The sequence below is a fragment of the Schistosoma haematobium genome, assembly GCF_000699445.3.
Source record: "Schistosoma haematobium chromosome Unknown HiC_scaffold_467, whole genome shotgun sequence".
Classification (NCBI taxonomy): domain Eukaryota; kingdom Metazoa; phylum Platyhelminthes; class Trematoda; order Strigeidida; family Schistosomatidae; genus Schistosoma; species Schistosoma haematobium.
Window position 1 is genome coordinate 1 of NW_026137128.1, and position 20,059 is coordinate 20,059.

The following is a 20,059-nucleotide window of genomic DNA, read 5'->3' on the forward strand; positions in this document are numbered from 1 at the left end:
AGAAGACTCTGCATTTTGTCAGCGTCTTCACCAAGCAGGACTATGTCATCTGCGTATTCTAAGTCGATAAGTGGACCTCCTGGAAGGAGATCAATACCCGAGAACTCAGTCGACGAAAGTTATTTCCATCAGTAGATCTATGATGAAGTTAAACAAAAATGGGGAAAGTGGACAGCCTTGACGGACACCACTTGAGGTTGCAAAAGTAGATGACAGTTCGCCATAAGCTCTGGCTCGACTAGTAGTGTTCGAGTAAAGAGCCTTTACAAGGTTTATGTACTTCTGGGGTACGCCTTTCAATGACAGACACTGCCACAGAATCTCGCGGTCTACCGAGTCAAATTCTGCTTTTAAGTCGAGAAAGACCACCATTGTCGGACGCCGATAAGTATGCCTGTGTTCTAGAATCTGACGAGTGGTGAATATGTGGTTGATGCAGCCACGACCAGGTCTAAAGCCAGCTTGGTTCTCTCGTGTTTGCAGTTCACGAGTCTTAGTTAGGCGTCTGATAATTATCGAGGCTAGTATTTTAGATATTATATTAGTTAAACTAATCCCTCTATGGTTGTCACAGTATGATTTTGACCCTCTCTTATATATTGGGACGATAAGTGATTGTGACCAGTTAGATGGAATAACGTCGAACTCCCAGATTTTAGCTAAAATATTAGTCAACCTAATCGCTAAAATTGGACCACCATCCTTAAAGAGCTCTGGAGCCAATCCATCTGGACCAGCTGCCCTTCCTGGTTTCAGATTAACCATAGCCTTTTGAACTTCAGCAAGAGTTGGGGGACCTACTTCAATGTTCCATTCACACTGTCTGGGAATGGAGGGTAGTTGTAGAGTAACTGAAGGCCAGCTGAACTGTTCTCTGAAATGTTCCGCCCATCGTTCTAAACGTCTGGACTGGGAGCAGATGAGAGTATCGTCTTTTCCGATATAATTTCACTTACACTTGACTTATTAATTCCAGTTTCTTTTATTAGTCTGTAAAGCTGTCTTGTGTTCCCTATAGTCGCCGCCTTCTCCATCTCTTTTGCTTTTGTTGCCCACCACTGCTCACGGTCGTTTCTTAGACTTTTTCTTAACCTAGATCTGATTTGTTGTCGCTCTTCATCATGTTCAGAACCTGATGGGACGAGTTTGCGAGAATCCATCAGTGTGACAGACTTTGAAGAAATCCACTGGTTCTTTGAAACTCTGTGGTTTAAGTCGCTAATAGATGTCACTGCTGTTTCCACAGCTGCTTGTATTTCATTCCAAGCAACATCTGGGTCAGCCTCGTCTTCAGAACTACCTAATCGTGACCTCAGTTGTTCCTGGAACCTACTTTTGGTTTCCTCGCTACTCAGTTCGGTTCTAATGAGTCTTTTTACCGTGGCTTTTTGCGTCCAGTGAGGCGCAAGCAGATGCGTGCCCGTATTAGGGCGTGGTCGGAGTCCAAGCAGGTACTCCAGAATGAGCGACAATCTTCTCCCGACCCTCTCCAACGATGACTGATGGCAATATGGTCTATTTGAGTCCATCGTTGGTTTAGTGTAGGGGTCGCCATGTTAGACGATGTCTCTCCTTATGCTTAAAATTTGTGTTTGCTAAAAATAAGCGATTGTCTGAGCACAGTTGCAGCAGACGATCACCATTATCTGTTCGCTGTGCCGGAATGCTAAAATATCCACCTAAATGCCTTTCTGTTTGGTTTAAGCTACCTATCTGAGCATTAAAGTCACCCCCTATGAGTACTATGTCTGAGCGTTTAGCTTTCTGAAGTTCGGACAGCTTTCTGTAAAATTCATCTTTCACATCATCTGAGCTGCAGTCAGTGGGAGCGTAGGCAGAAACGACGAAAAGGCAACGACGTGTGTCCCTATCCTTCCGAGTTTTACGGAGCCGTTTAGCCGAACAGCACATAGACGACTGTTGACGGGGATCCACTCTAGCAGTGTTCGTTCCGCCCTCATGCTTAGTGCTATGCCTACACCTGCCAGTTCACGAGAACTGGCCATCGGGTCACCAGATACACGGAGGGTGTATCTCGTTGGCTCTCCGTTTTGCCGAGGTGAGGTCAAGTGAATGACCACACTGGAATCCTGTATGCGTGTTTCGGAGACACAGCATACATCAATGGAAAGAGACTCTAGGGTTTTAGCCAAGGAAGCCTGCTGACCGATTTGACATAGGGTGCGTACGTTGAAGGCTCCAATGTGTAGTTTGGAGCGAGGTTTCAGTAGACCTGGGACAGGGTTTTGAGCACTAGAATCGTTGGCTATGGTGACACTTGAGGAGGAAGCCGAAGGAGGAAGTTTAGGGTTGAAAGTCGATGTAGGAGGAGTAATAGGAATTGAAGAGGAAGGTTGATTATGAATACAGTGGTGTTGGGTGCTGTTAGAGGTATGAGGGCGGTTATCACTTCCCGGTTGCCCACACCGTGGAAGGGTTCTTCTGGAGGTACCTGAAAAGGAAATTGGATTAGAGGCGGTCTCAGTGACCTGAGAGCGTGACCGCAGTGCCCAATGGACAACTGCTTGAGGCCGGTCGCGCACGGCCTTTTCGTGGGAGGTTTTTGACGTGTTAGCTCCGTTCTTTAAAGGGCCTTACCGCCGGAGACGGAAATCCGTGAGGTAAGGTGAGGTGTGCATTTTTAGGGTCGACCTTTTCTAACCCCACCCCTCCTTGTGGTAAGGCAGCATCGCTGTCATGCTGGTTGTCTGAAGGAAACACCTTATTGCTGTCACACCTGTACAGTCAGCAGTACGACTTCGCCTTCGAACCTTGGGTTTGTTGCTTTTAGTCTTACCGCTCTTCAACCGACCTGTCTGACATGGTAGGACCTTGAGGAACGGTTGTTCCAGTCAGTATAGCTCGGTTGCTTCATCACGATAGGCAAGCCCGATCACCACGTCAAGGTAGCAACAACGATCGGGTTACGTTAGGAGATGTGATCCGTTGGTAGACGAGGACCAACGATTGGTTTACGCATCATTTGTTCCTTTGGAATCCTGGAACCCCTATGCACCAACTTCTCTAGGTGGATCCTCCATATCCACCAACCCGGATATTCCCTTTTTGTCCTCTCAATTTCGTAAACAGCACTCTCACCATGAGAACGCAGTCATCAGGACTTTCTGGCATTGCCTGTCAATGTTAATATCTATCATCTGCAATTTTTTGTGTTCTTAAAGGAACTCATCCTTTCCTCCAGTTGGTGTACGTCCAGTATGGATTATGTTTCGTAAATTGGTTTTTAATTAATAGTAACTCTCGAACGAATGGTTGCTAAACACAGATAGTATAATATTAGACAACGTAAGTCGTAATTACCGTAAGATGTTTAATAAATCCACACGAAAAGCTTCAACAAAGTTATCAATACACCCATTTTTTAATGCAAAACCATTCTCATTTCATGTGAATAAAGTATAACACATGGGTGTATGGTGTTCCTAATTTGAATCTCTTACTATAACTTTATTTGTGCATTTACAATCTTTGATACTTCAAATACTAGAAGATGGATCTCAATTTTACCATTTGAGCGAATTTGTGTGAATGATGGTGGTGACCCGAAGTATTCGGTGGGCATTTTCTGAGTTTTTGGTGTCATTCAGTGTAATAAATAATGTTATACTAGGATGAAATACGTTGGTGAATTGGGTGGAAGTCTTTGGGTTTCGTATTCTGGTTTTCGCTCAGTATACCCGTAATATGTTAACTAAATGAGACGCCTTATGTGTTTTGAGGAATATGCAGAAGCAAAATTTCATGTTTTACTGGTTCAAAATTAAATTGGAATCGAAATGCGGCGAAAGTATATTGAGTTTTTTGTTATATCCAGAATTTTAATATTCATACGTTCATTGCTTCGGTTTGGGAACCCGGGAAGTATCACAGCCCACTTGCTTTATCTGGCGCATATGCATTTAGTGCCCCTTTGTACCAATATTTGTGTTAAACGTGATAAATATAACCAATTCTAACTACCTAACATCCCGATACGAGCTCTTGTCACAGGTGACATAAAGACCTTTTAGATTTACATTATGTAGTTACCACTGTATATAAGTGCTCAAATGAATATTGGTAGTTGTACTGGTTAAGCTTTTCAATGCCTTGTTAAAGACTGTCTTTATTACTCTATGCTTCTTATGATCAATTAAAATAGCTGTTATCAAATCTTACTGGGTCTTCTAGAAAGGTGCGTCCTTTCGTTCATTTGCTTCTCAGTTTGTTGGTTGTTTACAACTTATAACTGTTATTTATCGGTTTATTCAGTTTTTACTGCATTTTAAAGTCGGAAAAATTATGATTTTTTCAGCCACTCGAATCAGAAGCAATTGTTACACAGTGCCTACAAACTTCCCAGCTTCAACAATCTCACCAGTGCATTCAATACACTTCGTCAGTATTGTCAAACACCACTGAGCTTAACTCCGAATTTCGACCATTCCCCTTGCATTTAAATCAAAACCCTACTCATAAAAGTAACCCAAAACATGAAAAAGATGATGATGACGATGATGATATGGAAGATTTCGAGCTCAAAAACGTTACGAAAATGTATGAACCTTCTTCTGTTACTTCATTCCAGTCTTCTGTACCGTCCCAAAAGTTAACGTCAAGTCGTTTTTTCGACAATAGCGCTCTGTCTACTGTACCGACAACTATATCTTCAGAACTAGAAGGTCTTCCTTTTATGAGTGCTCACTACCCTACAGTAATGAGAGCACCTTGCGTAAATTGGCCAATTGGACGTCCTACTTTTAATCCCACGCTCACAGGCAACTTAAGATCGCCATCACAATGTTTTAATCCTTTAGCACCTGCTACGGTTCGTTGTTTTACGGAAGCAGACCAAAATACAGGTATGTTGAGTAATTAGTAGATTAGTAGTATAATACTACTTTACTCAATAATGAGTATACGAATAACAAAAGGCTACTTTATTCGATCACTAAATTTAAGAGATTGGAGTCTGCAGTTGATTCAGTACTTAAGAAGTCTAAGTTTTGTTATTATCCCTGTAGACTGTAATATCTATTCCCAGTTTGACTCCAGGTTTAAGGTGATTTCTGGGATATTGGTCCATCTTATATCCATTTTAGTCTGGTGGCATATCTGATTTTTAAATTCATGGTGCAGATGATATCGCATCCCTAAATAACTGGTCCTCAAGTGGCTTATCCCAATGGTTAAGTCACTTGGATTCCTACTAGTAAGTGACACTTTCGAATTCGACTATGATCGCCTTTGTTTAGGCGATCGGTTAGTGTTATCAACCGTCACACAATTCGACCTAAATTCTAATACGTAAACCTCTATTATATTTAATTTTTCAGGATGTTCACTTCTCACCTTTATTTAGCTTTAATATATCCATCCTTCCGGTGGTATCTTTTTCTGTACCCGGATCTTTAGGCACTCATATTTTACCTGACGGTCCAAGTTGGGACAGGTTAGTCCTACCAAGCAAAAAGGCTTTAAACAAACAAACCAATATTCAGATAAATTGTTGGGAATATTCCCCAATAATATCTTATTTAACAGTACAGAATGGCGTGTGTTTAGGCAGATTAGCAGTTTTGTTAAAAATTTTCGAACTACTCAATTCAACTTTCGTTACGTGTATTTTAGTTTATCGTGTGTCATGTATACAGTCTATCAGTGTACTCTTTTCTGTTACACGACCTAAAATTAATTTATTTGCCCGGGTGCCCAGACCGAAGTAGATACGACCTAAGAACGTGACCATTTAAGTGATATAACCTATTAAAGTTATGTATCAAGGGAGCAACGTCGAGGTCGGGAACAGAACACAGTGTAGAAGTGATATATCTAGTGGATTGTTTACTATTTGTTATATCTGGTCGTCGCTGATTGTTGTGTCGGAATCGCTTATACTTGTAAAAACGAGGTACCACTGCAGTTCCCACGACACGAACGTAAGAACACAAAGACTGATACAAGTGAAGATGTATTAAGCCCCCAAAACACGATGATGACGACGACAACTCTAGTCAAAAATACACTCATTTATATATTGATTCGTACACTTATTTGGATTAATAATTAGGATGAAATCATATATATGAAAAATACTTCAAGTTATAACAAATCACATAGTTGAGTATAGTTCATATCAATTTTTAATACAAGAATAACGTATGTCATACGGGAAAACAAAACATACTACATTGAGTAATCATCATATCGAATTAAAATAGAATTAATGTTGAATAAAAATCATCATGAAGTATATCAATCTAATTTTGACTTTTCATCCCATTATATCAAGAAGAAACAAATCAATTGGTAATTTTGTGAACACAACTGTTCCATTACAGACAGTTCATGGTTTGTTATAGTGTACTTAGGAATTAAATGTCTTTTAGGTCAGCTGGAAAATTTTCATGGAGATGTTGAATAAGAACATATTTTTATATAGTATGTGTTGTTCACTGCTACGTAGTTCGTACTTTCGTGTTTCTTAAGTAAAAGGAAAAGCCAGCAACAACGTAGAACTTCGTACGTACGTACATCAGTTCATGTTCCCATATCACATTGGCACAGAGATACAATTGTCGATCCAAATCTCATAGCGGTAGAGGTGGTAAAAGTATAAGCAGTAATCGAAAACATTAGGGTTTAAAGATGTTGTTCAAGGAGTATAATCCAGTGAAATAAATTTGGAAAGAAGAAAGGGATATGAATAGTTCAGGAGATTAGAATTTGGGAGAACACAAAGAGTGGATGCACCTGCGCCATTGCAAACGATTGTGAACCGTGTATCTAACCATCGGTTGCTATCGCCTTGCGGATCCCAACCAGGTAGCCTACACCTACCAACATGGCTCAGTCCACTTCATGGACTTGTGCCATGTTTCGGTCTGGCCGCCCCTAGCTTCCTTCCAATCTACTCCTATACCACTGAACATCGCACGTCGAGGCAGTCAGTGGTTGGGCATCCGTAACACGTGTCCCAGCCATCTCAACTGATGAAGTTTCACTATTTCATCAATTGATTTGCCATCCCTACCCAGTACCCGTTTCCTAACGACTGCGTTACTTACTCGATGGTCTCAGGACATACGAGCAATGTTTCGAAGACACCTATGATCGAATACTAGTAACGTACGAATATCCTCTACTCTTACCGGCCATGTTTTACTGCCACAAATTAGGACGGAACGAACTGCTGCGCAGTAAACACGTCCTTTGGTTGATAGACGGATATCTCGCCTACGCCATAAATGACGCAAGTTGGCAAAAGCTAGTCGAGCCCGCTGTGTCCGTGCTGAGATTTCGTCACACACCAGAAGGGCTGGTGAGACTTCCAAGATAAGTGAAGCGGTCAACATGCTCAAGTACTTCACTCCCTATCATTAGTTCAGGTGCCGATGTAGCCCAATCCTGATGCAACATTTTGCATTTCGAGAGGGAGAATTACATCTCGAACATGCTTCCATTGTTGTTTATAGTGGTCAGAAGACTGCATTTTGTCAGCGTCTTCACCAAATAGAACTATGTCATTGGTATATTCTAAGTCAAGTAAAAATATATTTTCGTACATATTTAAATGGTTGTAGCTGAAAATTATGAAACTAACTGTATCCCCTATGTTGTTTTCACGTCAAATTGATCATTGTTCAAAGTTTTGCTTCTATGAAAGGAAAATCGCCCAATCCGACTTGTAGTTAACTTATTACAAATATCCAAACGGCCTGTATAACAGTTAGTCTGATAACATTATCTTCTTACTCAGTTCAGAAAGTGATGTATTTGACTAATTGTACAGGATATATGGTGTGATTCTTTATCTTTAAATGTAAAGAATCTGCTCAAAGGGGATGTGTTAGCAGGACAGATTGGATTAAAGCACGTTCTGTGCACGATTGTGTTGGTGCACGTTGATTGGCTGCTTCTTATCCAATCAGCGCTAGTCGATAATTCGAGAAGACTCGAGAATCTTCCTATGTAAAAATTAAAAATATACTAACGTTTCTCTTACTGTGTTTCTTACTTCCTTCTACCCTTGTTATTTGGAATGTAATTTCCTTCCTGTTCAACCGTGTTCTGCTTTGGGGACTTGTCGAGTGAATTGATGTCCAAGAATACTATGCAATAGGAATAGCTGGATTTTAATAAGAGAAATTATAACATCACTGTTGGGGATGGTTGGAAGTATGTTAGGGGTAGACAAACCATAACATGCCATCAGTCTTTGAAGTCACTAGCTTCTGGTATGAGCCATGTTCGTAGATGCAGACTAATTGGTCTGGGTGTGCTCGACTGTCGTAACCAATGGTTGGAGACTGGGTGACATGGCCCAGAGTTAGTCACAATGGCGTAGGTGTATACACTCTTTGTCTGCCCTTAAACGGTGAGATTAAAATTGCCTTACACTTTTCTACGAACTGATTCTTTCTCCCTGTACTATGCGTTTATATGCAATCTTTCTTTTACATATTACCACCATTGAATTAACTACTTCCATGAATTCGGTGTTCATCTTGTTGTGCTAATGAGGTGTGGCAATTTGAACCGATGCATATATGTGCCTGGCCCTACGTTGTAGCTGACTGACCGGAATAATAAACTTGTCGACATAAACTACTCGGTCCCACAAGTTTTTCTCTTGTTTCGTAGTTTTTATAGGAAGCTGTAAGTGTTTTTAAACTCTGTTGAAGTGTATGCTAGACTAACACAAGATATTATGTTTGTTATTCATGTATCATACGGTATAGATGTTGACACAAATGTAGCGATATTTTTTCAGGTCAAAAATTGATTTACAAGACATCACGTGAATTGATACATTATTTATGAACCTCATAAACAGAAAAGGTATTTGTCTGTTATATCCTTTAGTTGATGATTTTTGTGTTACTTTTGAATATCTCATTGTCTCTTTACATGTTCTCAGTCTCCACCTACCTCAACGGGAGAATGTTTTGGTGGTGTATAAATAAGCTGGTAAAATGGTAGAGGATGCTAAACTGAAATATGGCATCAGTTCATGATTGTTGATGTGAGTTATACTGCTAGCAGCAGACTACCTAGTCGGGATTCACGATATAATCGCGATCAATGGCTTCAGACTTCGAATGATATGGGTCAGAATCATTTACAATGGCACAGATACATTCACTCTTTATCTTCCTCTTGATCTCGGATTCTGGCATTTCTTCGTACATACGTTCCCACTGCGTATTTCTGAAGCATATTCTCAATACTAAGTCTTTCTTATTGTTATTGATACTACGTTACTTTGATTCTTTGCTATACATTTTGTCGATTTTATATTGTGCTCATATGGCATAGTAACGTGAACTGATGCACATCTGCGAGACTCAGTGTTGTCTGATCTGATCTCATTGTATCACATCGTTTTCCGTTTCAGGTAGTCGTATTGTTGGTCAAAGCCTTTCTGCATCGCGATCGTCAATGAATGAAAGTGTTGGTGATCACTATTTACTATCAGGCAAACCCTTCATTTCCTCTTGCATATCTCCTATTTTTTCTGGTTCGCGTGGAATCCCTATTATGACCACTGTCCAATCCTCTACAAATGCTTCCGTATGCTCAGGGCCACCTAAAAGAACAGTTGTTCACAAGTACCACTCTTTTAGGAAAATTTTACCGAAATCAGATAGACCAGTCATGCTTCCGACTGTACCATTCAGTGTGAACACCGCACCACTAGGTAGATTTTCAGTACCCAGTAGCAGTTTTGGCATGTGTAGACCTGGTTCACTTGGGGCTAATACTGTTTTACCTTGCGAAGTAACCACTAGCAGAACTTATATCATGGACATCGGTATATCAAACCTAACTGATGATGGTTCATCAATTCCAATTCGACGCAATTTGTGTGCTACTTCCTTAGCGCTTGCTAACCCAAACCAGTCAGTATTAGCGAATAATCCAGCATCTCAGTTGCTTAAAAGCCTGCTCGAACGTGACGATTCACGCTCTGTCACAGGTGTTGTTACAACATTTACTGCGGAAAATAATTTGTCGTTTTCTATGTCTACTGTTGTTAACACTTCAAGCTCCCCTTCTGGAAGCGGGACTCCGCTTTGGAATCAGCCGGCTCACCAGAGTCGTGGAACATGGCAGTTAGGCAAACGAGCTGTCAGTAGTTCCAGCCACCGCTCTCTATCAGACAATATATCTCTCAAAATATCTCAGTCTGTTTTCCCTACTCCAACCAGCTCTCAGCCTCACTCCTCTCCGACTTCCTCTAATCCTGCACCTATTCTCCCACCAACTTTACGTTTGACACCAGGACCGACTTCTCGATTACAACAGCTTCAACAACATTATCAACGACAACAAGAGGCTCAAAGACGCTTTGAACAGGATTCATTGAATAAACTAGGTGTTGCAGACAGTGTATAAACAGAGACCGTAGGTAACCCTGTTGTAACTAGTTTTACCCAATTATTTGTTTGCCGTTGATCTTTTTAGTGATAATTTTCCTTGTAACTTAAAAAAAGTTTAACTTTCTACATCCTAAAGTAAAAAACTGCCTCTATAAGTTTCTTTGAAGTTGAAGCATTGATATTTTAAGTAGAATTCATAACCACAGTCTACTTTGTGCATATTTCGATGTTATCAGTTATTGGCACAATGTGAATTGCGTAGTAGCAGTATGTGAACTTGTTTTTCACTAGCTTTATTTGATTTTATGGGATGTTTAAAACCTTCATTTATTTTCAGGTTTCATAAAGTATCAGCGGTGAGGGTATTAGGCTTTAGGTTGATTTTGTTAAGCTAATTACTATTTAGTATCCAGATCTGGTAGCATTTGTTGGGGAATCTCACTGGTTGAATTATAGATAGTGACTCTGTATGGCCACGTTATCCTCTTTTTATTACGTTATAACACAGTATTATTATTTCCAAAGTTTCATAAGGAAATAAGTGTAAAAAAGTATTATTAACTATAGTGATGTTCTAAACATTTCTTAATTCATCTGTCTTCTATCACCTATCTGTCATAGATAACCATTCATTACGTTTGAAATTATTGCAAATTTTAGTTTACTGTTAAAGGTATGTAGTAGCATATCATAAGAACACTATATAGAATCTGGAATACATCTTTTATGACGTCTCATTATTCATTTTGAAGTTGTATAAATTACTTCCTACATTAGATGTAATTTATTCAATTTGATGTAAAGATGACTAACTTTTTGTGTGCTTAAGAATTATACCATTTAATCGTTTGGCAGTTTTACCATAATTTCGCTCAACTACTTAACTCCATTGTCAATGAAGCGTAAATGCTATATTGATTTCGAAGTGCACTCTGTAGATAAAAAATCCGACGCTATCTTTCCCCAAAATTGACAATTCAATGAACTGTTTTGTTTCACCAGTATCTTTTCGCCCATCAGAATTATCGTCTCAGTGATATTTTTATAATATATTTTCCTATGTTGTTTTATTTACATAATCATTCTAGTATTTTACACAATTTTTTTCATGCTTTATTTATTTTATAACAGCTCGCCTTCTCTTACCATCTCAATTGATGTTTAAAAGAAGTGAAAATATTTAACTCATGCTTGTTAACTTAATCTGCAAAATTGTTTGCCACATACACGGTAGCTTATGTGTCATTCCTTGTACTTTATATCTCCATAATCTGGCAGCAACAACGGTTACTTTTCAGATGTTTTTCTCTCCTCTGGTATCTTTCCATCGTGTAAATATGATCTAGTGAACGATTACGTATATTCCATAACTGAAACTATAAATAATCTATTAAAAATATAGTCCTACATACATTATAGATAATTGAAAGTTGTGGCTGCATTTCTAACAATTCTACATGTTAACTATTAATGTGAAATCTGAATATATATTTATGTAATTCATTCTTACCGAGTTCGCATTGATGCGTTCTATTTCATACTGAAATCAATTTTTTTTGTATATTTTTATCATTCAGAATGTTTAGACCAAAACAGCATATATACGTACATGCATACATAGACACATAATCCCAAGTAGTCCCTTCTCCAATTTATAAAACTTACGTAATTCCCATTTTGTTACTACAAAATACTTTGTTATTGGTGAGATTCTTAACCCTCGCAAACAAAGTTTACAACCCCTACATGATATATATATATATATATATATATATATATATATATATATATATATATATATAACGGTTTCCATTTTTACTCGTGATGTTCCTCCGTATTTACTTCACCACTATTTTCCTTAGCTTCATGACATGTCATAATTCTCTTTTTCTTAAAATTAAACGTGTATAAGAGCTTTAATTATTGAGTCTTTTCCTTCAAACTACAGTACTTATGAAATAAAATAGCCACCATTCATTTAATTCGTGGTATTGTAGACAGCAAGTAGTGTGAAAGTGTTATACGTGTTCGATTCATTTGGTCATTTATGTTATAGTTATTCACAGTTGTGTCTAGATAGTGAGTAATAATACCGGATTCATTTTTCTCTTATTTACTCAACTTCTGGTGAGCTTTGTTTTTTATTTTCAAAGCTAAGTGGAAGCTCGTAATTATAATATTAATGTAAAAATTACATGATGTTAATAACCACACTTTTCAAACATGCCTTGTCTTACTGTTACATCTTATGCAACATGGTAACTTTATAGATATATACGCGATGGGCTGATGGTTATATGTCTGATTATTAAACACCAGTCAGCAGGTTCGAATCCCTCTCTGTCTATTTCGCTCGGGTGGTATCACTAACCGTCATTTGTGATGTGGCTCAAAGCCAAGTACAGGAATATATGCTTGAAGGGTTTCATAATCTCTGTATGGTAAAACCAAGCTTATTGCTTGACGTTAGATATTAATATCGTTGGATGCCGACTCAGTGGTTTAGAGGTTAAGTGTTTGCACACAAGACTGCAGGCAAAATTATTGATGTCTATCCATATGACTCTTTTATCATCGTATTTCGTTCATTTGTGTCACGCATTCATTTATAAGGTGCAGATAAATGAATGTTCACTGATAATGTTAATGGTTTTCTTAAGCTTTGTATTGCAAAGACTGTGAAGGTTATACGAAAAAATTGTCGTAATCAAACACTATTTATGTCAGTATGAGGTAGTGGAGATTTGTGAATTTCATTGAAATCAGGAACCGATCTAAGTTAGACGACTATTAGAAATCCGCAAGTACTGGATGATCGTCTCGTCGTAGTATGGAGCTGTGAAACAGTACGCATTCACAACCCTGCAACTGGGGATCAATATGCACACCATTGGGTTCAGACTTAGTGGTTTAGATGTTAATTATTTGTGCACGAGATTAAAGGTAATAGGTTGGACCAACGGTTGTTTGCTCGTAAATGCTCACTGCTTCTCAATCCCATAGAAAGATGAAATGGACGTCGAGTACTTCCAGGTTTTTAAGGGTTGCCTAACTCAGGTTGGTTCGGGATTTCAGTGGAAGACTATATATGTTGTATATTATAAAGACATTTCGAACCAGTTTTGCACTCTTCTAGACTACGATTTTACTCAAAACTAAACATTTTCAAACTGCAACCTATATATTTTTTAAACATCACAAAACAACGACTGTGTCAGTCTTCTATTCGAAAATTATGTTTACACTTCTATTCATGTGCCTTGTTTGTTTCCTATTCTTTACACAACTGTTAAACTCACTAGTTTGTACATAGAATAAACTTACAGATTCAGCTCATTAGAAGACTGAGTGTGTGGTCTCCAAAAAAGTGTTTTACATCAAAATATTTTCGACCTGATTTGCACCTCACCATTTCGTTTAGTGGATTAAACTATACTACTGATTAGAAATAAGTAGCTCCGAGCATTTGGATTTTTCTATGGAAGTATGACCTGTGGTCGGGTGATTGTAGGTAATAAATCGATAACTTAATTTTCTGATTACAACAAAAGCTGAATTTCATAACACAGTAGAACGAACTAATTACTACATGAAGAAATTGAGACTGATTTGACTTGTGGCATGTTTTCATTTATACGGTGCAGATAAATGAATGTTCACTGATAATGTTAATGGTTTTCTTAAGCTTTGTATTGCAAAGACTGTGAAGGTTATACGAAAAAACTGTCGTAATCAAACACTATTTATGTCAGTATGAGGTAGTGGAGATTTGTGAATTTCATTGAAATCAGGAACCGATCTAAGTTAGACGACTATTAGAAATCCGCAAGTACTGGATGATCGTCTCGTCGTAGTATGGAGCTGTGAAACAGTACGCATTCACAACCCTGCAACTGGGGATCAATATGCACACCATTGGGTTCAGACTTAGTGGTTTAGATGTTAATTATTTGTGCACGAGATTAAAGGTAATAGGTTGGACCAACGGTTGTTTGCTCGTAAATGCTCACTGCTTCTCAATCCCATAGAAAGATGAAATGGACGTCGAGTACTTCCAGGTTTTTAAGGGTTGCCTAACTCAGGTTGGTTCGGGATTTCAGTGGAAGACTATATATGTTGTATATTATAAAGACATTTCGAACCAGTTTTGCACTCTTCTAGACTACGATTTTACTCAAAACTAAACATTTTCAAACTGCAACCTATATTTTTTTAAACATCACAAAACAACGACTGTGTCAGTCTTCTATTCGAAAATTATGTTTACACTTCTATTCATGTGCCTTGTTTGTTTCCTATTCTTTACACAACTGTTAAACTCACTAGTTTGTACATAGAATAAACTTACAGATTCAGCTCATTAGAAGACTGAGTGTGTGGTCTCCAAAAAAGTGTTTTACATCAAAATATTTTCGACCTGATTTGCACCTCACCATTTCGTTTAGTGGATTAAACTATACTACTGATTAGAAATAAGTAGCTCCGAGCATTTGGATTTTTCTATGGAAGTATGACCTGTGGTCGGGTGATTGTAGGTAATAAATCGATAACTTAATTTTCTGATTACAACAAAAGCTGAATTTCATAACACAGTAGAACGAACTAATTACTACATGAAGAAATTGAGACTGATTTGACTTGTGGCATGTTTTCATTTATACGGTGCAGATAAATGAATGTTCACTGATAATGTTAATGGTTTTCTTAAGCTTTGTATTGCAAAGACTGTGAAGGTTATACGAAAAAAACTGTCGTAATCAAACACTATTTATGTCAGTATGAGGTAGTGGAGATTTGTGAATTTCATTGAAATCAGGAACCGATCTAAGTTAGACGACTATTAGAAATCCGCAAGTACTGGATGATCGTCTCGTCGTAGTATGGAGCTGTGAAACAGTACGCATTCACAACCCTGCAACTGGGGATCAATATGCACACCATTGGGTTCAGACTTAGTGGTTTAGATGTTAATTATTTGTGCACGAGATTAAAGGTAATAGGTTGGACCAACGGTTGTTTGCTCGTAAATGCTCACTGCTTCTCAATCCCATAGAAAGATGAAATGGACGTCGAGTACTTCCAGGTTTTTAAGGGTTGCCTAACTCAGGTTGGTTCGGGATTTCAGTGGAAGACTATATATGTTGTATATTATAAAGACATTTCGAACCAGTTTTGCACTCTTCTAGACTACGATTTTACTCAAAACTAAACATTTTCAAACTGCAACCTATATATTTTTTTAAACATCACAAAACAACGACTGTGTCAGTCTTCTATTCGAAAATTATGTTTACACTTCTATTCATGTGCCTTGTTTGTTTCCTATTCTTTACACAACTGTTAAACTCACTAGTTTGTACATAGAATAAACTTACAGATTCAGCTCATTAGAAGACTGAGTGTGTGGTCTCCAAAAAGTGTTTTACATCAAAATATTTTCGACCTGATTTGCACCTCACCATTTCGTTTAGTGGATTAAACTATACTACTGATTAGAAATAAGTAGCTCCGAGCATTTGGATTTTTCTATGGAAGTATGACCTGTGGTCGGGTGATTGTAGGTAATAAATCGATAACTTAATTTTCTGATTACAACAAAAGCTGAATTTCATAACACAGTAGAACGAACTAATTACTACATGAAGAAATTGAGACTGATTTGACTTGTGGCATGTTTTCATTTATACGGTGCAGATAAATGAATGTTCACTGATAATGTTAATGGTTTTCTTAAGCTTTGTATTGCAAAGACTGTGAAGGTTATACGAAAAACTGTCGTAATCAAACACTATTTATGTCAGTATGAGGTAGTGGAGATTTGTGAATTTCATTGAAATCAGGAACCGATCTAAGTTAGACGACTATTAGAAATCCGCAAGTACTGGATGATCGTCTCGTCGTAGTATGGAGCTGTGAAACAGTACGCATTCACAACCCTGCAACTGGGGATCAATATGCACACCATTGGGTTCAGACTTAGTGGTTTAGATGTTAATTATTTGTGCACGAGATTAAAGGTAATAGGTTGGACCAACGGTTGTTTGCTCGTAAATGCTCACTGCTTCTCAATCCCATAGAAAGATGAAATGGACGTCGAGTACTTCCAGGTTTTTAAGGGTTGCCTAACTCAGGTTGGTTCGGGATTTCAGTGGAAGACTATATATGTTGTATATTATAAAGACATTTCGAACCAGTTTTGCACTCTTCTAGACTACGATTTTACTCAAAACTAAACATTTTCAAACTGCAACCTATATATTTTTTTAAACATCACAAAACAACGACTGTGTCAGTCTTCTATTCGAAAATTATGTTTACACTTCTATTCATGTGCCTTGTTTGTTTCCTATTCTTTACACAACTGTTAAACTCACTAGTTTGTACATAGAATAAACTTACAGATTCAGCTCATTAGAAGACTGAGTGTGTGGTCTCCAAAAAGTGTTTTACATCAAAATATTTTCGACCTGATTTGCACCTCACCATTTCGTTTAGTGGATTAAACTATACTACTGATTAGAAATAAGTAGCTCCGAGCATTTGGATTTTTCTATGGAAGTATGACCTGTGGTCGGGTGATTGTAGGTAATAAATCGATAACTTAATTTTCTGATTACAACAAAAGCTGAATTTCATAACACAGTAGAACGAACTAATTACTACATGAAGAAATTGAGACTGATTTGACTTGTGGCATGTTTTCATTTATACGGTGCAGATAAATGAATGTTCACTGATAATGTTAATGGTTTTCTTAAGCTTTGTATTGCAAAGACTGTGAAGGTTATACGAAAAAAACTGTCGTAATCAAACACTATTTATGTCAGTATGAGGTAGTGGAGATTTGTGAATTTCATTGAAATCAGGAACCGATCTAAGTTAGACGACTATTAGAAATCCGCAAGTACTGGATGATCGTCTCGTCGTAGTATGGAGCTGTGAAACAGTACGCATTCACAACCCTGCAACTGGGGATCAATATGCACACCATTGGGTTCAGACTTAGTGGTTTAGATGTTAATTATTTGTGCACGAGATTAAAGGTAATAGGTTGGACCAACGGTTGTTTGCTCGTAAATGCTCACTGCTTCTCAATCCCATAGAAAGATGAAATGGACGTCGAGTACTTCCAGGTTTTTAAGGGTTGCCTAACTCAGGTTGGTTCGGGATTTCAGTGGAAGACTATATATGTTGTATATTATAAAGACATTTCGAACCAGTTTTGCACTCTTCTAGACTACGATTTTACTCAAAACTAAACATTTTCAAACTGCAACCTATATATTTTTTTAAACATCACAAAACAACGACTGTGTCAGTCTTCTATTCGAAAATTATGTTTACACTTCTATTCATGTGCCTTGTTTGTTTCCTATTCTTTACACAACTGTTAAACTCACTAGTTTGTACATAGAATAAACTTACAGATTCAGCTCATTAGAAGACTGAGTGTGTGGTCTCCAAAAAAGTGTTTTACATCAAAATATTTTCGACCTGATTTGCACCTCACCATTTCGTTTAGTGGATTAAACTATACTACTGATTAGAAATAAGTAGCTCCGAGCATTTGGATTTTTCTATGGAAGTATGACCTGTGGTCGGGTGATTGTAGGTAATAAATCGATAACTTAATTTTCTGATTACAACAAAAGCTGAATTTCATAACACAGTAGAACGAACTAATTACTACATGAAGAAATTGAGACTGATTTGACTTGTGGCATGTTTTCATTTATACGGTGCAGATAAATGAATGTTCACTGATAATGTTAATGGTTTTCTTAAGCTTTGTATTGCAAAGACTGTGAAGGTTATACGAAAAAAACTGTCGTAATCAAACACTATTTATGTCAGTATGAGGTAGTGGAGATTTGTGAATTTCATTGAAATCAGGAACCGATCTAAGTTAGACGACTATTAGAAATCCGCAAGTACTGGATGATCGTCTCGTCGTAGTATGGAGCTGTGAAACAGTACGCATTCACAACCCTGCAACTGGGGATCAATATGCACACCATTGGGTTCAGACTTAGTGGTTTAGATGTTAATTATTTGTGCACGAGATTAAAGGTAATAGGTTGGACCAACGGTTGTTTGCTCGTAAATGCTCACTGCTTCTCAATCCCATAGAAAGATGAAATGGACGTCGAGTACTTCCAGGTTTTTAAGGGTTGCCTAACTCAGGTTGGTTCGGGATTTCAGTGGAAGACTATATATGTTGTATATTATAAAGACATTTCGAACCAGTTTTGCACTCTTCTAGACTACGATTTTACTCAAAACTAAACATTTTCAAACTGCAACCTATATATTTTTTTAAACATCACAAAACAACGACTGTGTCAGTCTTCTATTCGAAAATTATGTTTACACTTCTATTCATGTGCCTTGTTTGTTTCCTATTCTTTACACAACTGTTAAACTCACTAGTTTGTACATAGAATAAACTTACAGATTCAGCTCATTAGAAGACTGAGTGTGTGGTCTCCAAAAAGTGTTTTACATCAAAATATTTTCGACCTGATTTGCACCTCACCATTTCGTTTAGTGGATTAAACTATACTACTGATTAGAAATAAGTAGCTCCGAGCATTTGGATTTTTCTATGGAAGTATGACCTGTGGTCGGGTGATTGTAGGTAATAAATCGATAACTTAATTTTCTGATTACAACAAAAGCTGAATTTCATAACACAGTAGAACGAACTAATTACTACATGAAGAAATTGAGACTGATTTGACTTGTGGCATGTTTTCATTTATACGGTGCAGATAAATGAATGTTCACTGATAATGTTAATGGTTTTCTTAAGCTTTGTATTGCAAAGACTGTGAAGGTTATACGAAAAAACTGTCGTAATCAAACACTATTTATGTCAGTATGAGGTAGTGGAGATTTGTGAATTTCATTGAAATCAGGAACCGATCTAAGTTAGACGACTATTAGAAATCCGCAAGTACTGGATGATCGTCTCGTCGTAGTATGGAGCTGTGAAACAGTACGCATTCACAACCCTGCAACTGGGGATCAATATGCACACCATTGGGTTCAGACTTAGTGGTTTAGATGTTAATTATTTGTGCACGAGATTAAAGGTAATAGGTTGGACCAACGGTTGTTTGCTCGTAAATGCTCACTGCTTCTCAATCCCATAGAAAGATGAAATGGACGTCGAGTACTTCCAGGTTTTTAAGGGTTGCCTAACTCAGGTTGGTTCGGGATTTCAGTGGAAGACTATATATGTTGTATATTATAAAGACATTTCGAACCAGTTTTGCACTCTTCTAGACTACGATTTTACTCAAAACTAAACATTTTCAAACTGCAACCTATATATTTTTTTAAACATCACAAAACAACGACTGTGTCAGTCTTCTATTCGAAAATTATGTTTACACTTCTATTCATGTGCCTTGTTTGTTTCCTATTCTTTACACAACTGTTAAACTCACTAGTTTGTACATAGAATAAACTTACAGATTCAGCTCATTAGAAGACTGAGTGTGTGGTCTCCAAAAAAGTGTTTTACATCAAAATATTTTCGACCTGATTTGCACCTCACCATTTCGTTTAGTGGATTAAACTATACTACTGATTAGAAATAAGTAGCTCCGAGCATTTGGATTTTTCTATGGAAGTATGACCTGTGGTCGGGTGATTGTAGGTAATAAATCGAT

At 37.7% G+C, this 20,059-nt stretch overlaps 1 protein-coding gene across 1 annotated transcript; it reads left to right on the top strand.

The window, feature by feature from the left end:
* Positions 1–4,555: 4,555 nt before the first annotated feature.
* On the top strand, positions 4,556–10,398 carry MS3_00010861 (uncharacterized protein; the record flags this gene model as incomplete). Its single annotated transcript, XM_051219268.1, has 2 exons — positions 4,556–4,862; positions 9,398–10,398. 2 exons carry the CDS (start codon positions 4,556–4,558, stop codon positions 10,396–10,398), a joined length of 1,308 nt encoding a protein of 435 aa, XP_051063943.1.
* Between the last annotated feature and the right edge of the window lie 9,661 nt (positions 10,399–20,059).